This window comes from Saccostrea echinata, unplaced genomic scaffold (assembly GCF_033153115.1).
Source record: "Saccostrea echinata isolate AGI-Se365-2 ecotype Australia unplaced genomic scaffold, CSIRO_AGI_Sech_v1 ptg000052l, whole genome shotgun sequence".
NCBI lineage: Eukaryota > Metazoa > Mollusca > Bivalvia > Ostreida > Ostreidae > Saccostrea > Saccostrea echinata.
In genome coordinates this window covers 16,602,848-16,607,288 of record NW_026889801.1, presented here as the reverse complement: position 1 = coordinate 16,607,288, position 4,441 = coordinate 16,602,848, and the positions used below count along the sequence as shown (strand labels likewise).

General features: G+C 32.2%; 1 protein-coding gene across 1 annotated transcript; it reads left to right on the top strand.

The window, feature by feature from the left end:
- The first annotated feature begins 588 nt into the window (after nt 1-588).
- On the top strand, nt 589-3,560 carry LOC133204064 (uncharacterized). Its single transcript, XM_061339841.1, has 6 exons — nt 589-666; nt 1,538-1,769; nt 1,993-2,109; nt 2,746-2,812; nt 2,912-3,015; nt 3,205-3,560. Exons 1-6 carry the CDS (start codon nt 619-621, stop codon nt 3,261-3,263), a joined length of 627 nt encoding a protein of 208 aa, XP_061195825.1. The 5' UTR covers nt 589-618; the 3' UTR covers nt 3,264-3,560.
- Nucleotides 3,561-4,441: the final 881 nt, after the last annotated feature.

The following is a 4,441-nucleotide window of genomic DNA, read 5'->3' as shown; positions in this document are numbered from 1 at the left end:
AGTGCCTCGACACATTTAAATTTTACCTGATTTCTTTTGTTTTATTGGAGTTACCTCTCTTCCTTTGTATCCTTTAGAGCAAATATCAAACTATTTACTTTATTTCGTATGAAGACATCTTGTAGAATGGCCTTGCCTGTCTGATATGCGCGATATGCATACATACGATTCGTACGATAGAGACAGGCAAAACCTGTCTAGACATTTTGCAGTTTTGCCTTCAAAAATAGCATATATATATATATATATATATATATATATATATATATATATATATATATATATATATATATATATATATATATATATAGACCGATCATAAGGTCACATGACATGAGAGTAAGAAAAGAACAAATCTCCTAACTCGTATTCGAACCCACCGGCAGCATATTCAACAGCCATGCGAAAAACACATGCACAAACATTTGACTCGTCATACTATATATTAAAAAAAATCTAAGCATTAAAATAGAATAAGGTAAATTCCAATTTTTGCTCTATAAATAAACACACATCACTCATGAATTGAAAACTTTCTCTAATGTTACCTGGCCTTTCCCTATGTACGTCTGTTATACACCAGGGAAAAAAAAACAAAAAATATAACAAAATACTGTCATGAAACATGGAGTATTAATGATATTTTTCTTTTTATATTTAAGAAAGGTAGGCCTATTTATTAATTTAGTAAAAAAATGTGTGTATTTCTTTTAAAATAATTTCAATTTGCATGCCAAATCACTGCAGTCTTCATTTGTGTTATTTGTAAAAAATAATTTGTTTTCATTCAAGATTTGCAGTAACTTTTGTAAGATACGAGGGAATATGATAAACTCGAGAGAAGTAAATGTGCATCAAATGTATTTTTCTTTTTTTACATTAGGGTGTGGCCAAACTAATATTATCTTCAGTCAATATTATTATATGTATATGTGTGTGTTAGTAAGCCCTAACCATACAAGCTTCCGTAGCTGCGTTTAAGATTGTAGCGACTACATATATATCGATATTCTATCCTAGGCTTATTCATAAAGTGCGTTCGACAGATCGATACATATATCCTGAGTAGTTGCTACGATCTAGAATGTAGACCAGGTCTTTCCTGTTTGATATGCAAGATGTAATCTATAACACAATAGAGCCACACAGAACCAGACTAAAGAATCTACAAAAAGTACACTGTATATATAAAGCTTAAGATAACGAATGGTAAAAGCAGAGCAAACAACGACCTCTAAAAACATCAGAAGTGGATATAGAATGTATATATAGATTGTACCATATCCAATTACCCATTGCTACTACGCTTGATATCTATATTGTTCGTTTTTTCGATCAGTTGGACTTAGATGCAGATAATTAATTACACATTTTCCTGCTTGACATCCTACAATTATCCAAAACATATATATTTCCAGACTTGAATCTAGCAATTAATTGAGAGGTAAACGTCAAACGTAAGGTTGATATGAAGCGTCAGACGGCTATCCCCCATAATAATAACGCAACATTAAAGCAACAGGTCTGATATTTCTAGGTTTTCCTAAAAGCCAGTAACCCTCGATCGTGTTCTGTTTCGTCTGCGACAGTACATTTTGTGACGTCATGTCCTTCCACTTTTGAGGAATACAAGAGAAGGTCAGAAGCCAAAGGTTGCCAATATATAAGCCAAGACTGCATCTCACCTGATAAATTTAAATACCACTGTGTTCTCAACAGCTATGGCAATGCTACTTTAGAAGTTTGTGCACCGGTGTTTTTCATAACAGGTTAACCTTTTCCCCATTCTTTCAAAAGTTTTATCACAACTGAGATATGAGATGAAAATCATTAAATTATCTGATATATTTTTATTTCGCCATCCTATCTTAAACTTTAACTGTGCTTAGTATTTACATATTGTAATAAAAAACTAATTTATTTGGGTACTTTGATGATGAAGATCATATGTATTACACGATTTGTATTTAAAAATTTTTATTTTATATCAAGGCTACTGCACAGAGTACAATACAGAGGGGAAGGTCATTCAAGACCATTACAGCAAAGACTGTACACGGTATGCAGAGCCTTGCCCTTCTCGCTACCTTTCTACTGATGGATACAAATGTAAGTGCAATTTACACGTATCGAGTGATGTGTATGTTTTTGTAAATATTCAAAACAATTTTAACTCTATTGTTCTGAGCTGATATCATTTTTTCAGAGTAAAGAAATGCAGTCCAAATTTAATCTTGTTTTGCATGTACATGTTAGTAAAGATATAAGTTCCTAACGTCTCATAAAAGATTGTCGTGTTTTGGCTGACTTGTTTCCTGCCAATTGTTTATACTAAATGTTCCGTCTGCTTGGTCGGTGCATGGGGCTCGCGGCGGGTGTGACCGGTCTGGAGGGGATGCTTACCCCTCCTTGGCACCTGGTTCAAACTCTGTAGTTTCCAGGGGTCCGTGTTTATGCCCTGTTCACAGATCTGTATTGTTTGAGGATTTTATAAGGTCGATCACTTCTCGTTATCTTCACCCTTTTTCACTGTAATACATAATTTGCATTGTTAAAAATATTGAAAAATCAACAAATCAGTCTGCTATTGAACCGTATTTTTTCATTTTAATGTTTGTTCAGGAAATATAGGTGATAGATTTCATATCTTTCATTGGATCGGGGAGATTGGAGAGAACTGTATTTACTGTATTTTAAGTAACTGTGTAAGAAAAGTGATTAAATCAGATCTGTATTTGGTTCCAGATCATAAATGTTTTACAACCCATCCTAATCCTTCAGAACTTACTTCGCAGAAATCACGTCTTACCAGGTGCTTATAATTTTAATAACAGATTTTTTGTCAAATTGTTTTCATTACAAATACATTATTAGTATAAGATGATCAGGTATTGTTATAATCTACTTTCAGGATCGGTCTTTTAGTTGGAACATCCTTAATCTTAATTGCTGGAATCATATCAACACTAATGTGGGAGAAAATCAAAAATATCATTAAATTTCCATGGAAAAAAGGTACTTAAGCTCTTATGTTTATGCACGACACAGTTTTGTAAAAGATATTGAAGCATCATATTGTTTGAGATGAATCTTGATGAGTGCAAAATTATACAATATTTCAATACACACACACACAAATCCGTTTGAACAATTGACAAAAATTCCACTAAAAAGGTAAATGCTAAATATTTATCATTGATTTAGAAAAGAAAGTAAATCACCCACCTGCTGCAGATGAATTGTCACCAATGAACACCAACTAAGGCGCCAATAAAATACATGATGCAAAAAGAAGCAACATTTATTTATTCTTGTTTTAATGAAGATTAAATTTTTAGTCTATATATTTAATTTTTTTCTGTTAAATTCAGTACATTCCATTGATCATGTTGCCTCGTTAAATAATGAATGATTGTTCAAATGACTTGTGAACAAACCCCCATAACTGTACAAGATAAGAGACAAAAAATAAAAAATAAAAACAAAAACATGTTTTCTTTATGTGATATTGCATAAATCAAAAATGATACACAACGTAATAAAACAATTACTATACAGTACCAACCACACCCAACCTGACACAAAAGCAGTCCCAGAAAGCAGTCCCCGGGACTGCTTTGGGACCGCTCTGGGACTGCTGTGGGACCGCTATAGGACTGCTCTGGGACTGCTCTAGAAAGCAGACCCAGCAGTCTCAGCAGTCCCTGAGACTATTTTCTGGGACTGCTTTGTTCACTCATGCGTAAAAAAGGTTCTGAGTGACATGATAGCTCTGCCCCTTGTGTATTCTGAATTTGCAGCTCCCTGTTGTTGTTTTGTTTACTTTCTGCAGAGAGGTGGTTAAGATAAAAACAAATTAAAAAAAAAAAAAAAAAAAAAAAAAAAAAAACAACAAAAAAAAAAACAACAATTATTAATTTCTTACAAAAATCAAATAAATAGAGATAGTTATACATGTAATTACTAAATGTTTTCAGAGGGCTGTAAATTTACACAATTGTAGTCGAGAATCAATTTTAAGAAAATAAAAGTAGTTAAAAAGGGAAGTCAGGGGATGATTTTTATCCCTTCAATTAAACGTCAATACAGGTGTTTGAAGAAAAAAAATATCAAGGCTTATTTAATAAATTAATGCTGTCAAATTAGATATATACTCAAAGTTTGCATTAGCACTATTCAAAAAAAAAAAAAATAAATAAATAAATAAAACCAACAAAAAACAAAAAAAAATTTGTCATTTCAGTAAGATACATGAATTGAGAGGAACGTACTGTATCGGATTTTTTTTCTTAATTGAAAAAGCTAATACCATACTTAAAAAAGAGCACTCCATGCTAATTTTTACCACCTCAGATAAAACCTAATAATTTATTTAATGACCATGAAATAAAATTATTCTACCATTCTTCTGTCACATAAACAATGTGAACAATTATTCGGG

Coding starts and splice junctions, on each gene's coding strand:
- LOC133204064 (XM_061339841.1), top strand. CDS start 619: ATGAAACATGGAGTATTAATGATATTTTTCTTTTTATATTTAAGAAAG. Junction 667..1,537: donor TCTTTTTATATTTAAGAAAG/GTAGGCCTATTT, acceptor TGATATTTCTAG/GTTTTCCTAAAAGCCAGTAA. Junction 2,813..2,911: donor CAGAAATCACGTCTTACCAG/GTGCTTATAATT, acceptor ATCTACTTTCAG/GATCGGTCTTTTAGTTGGAA.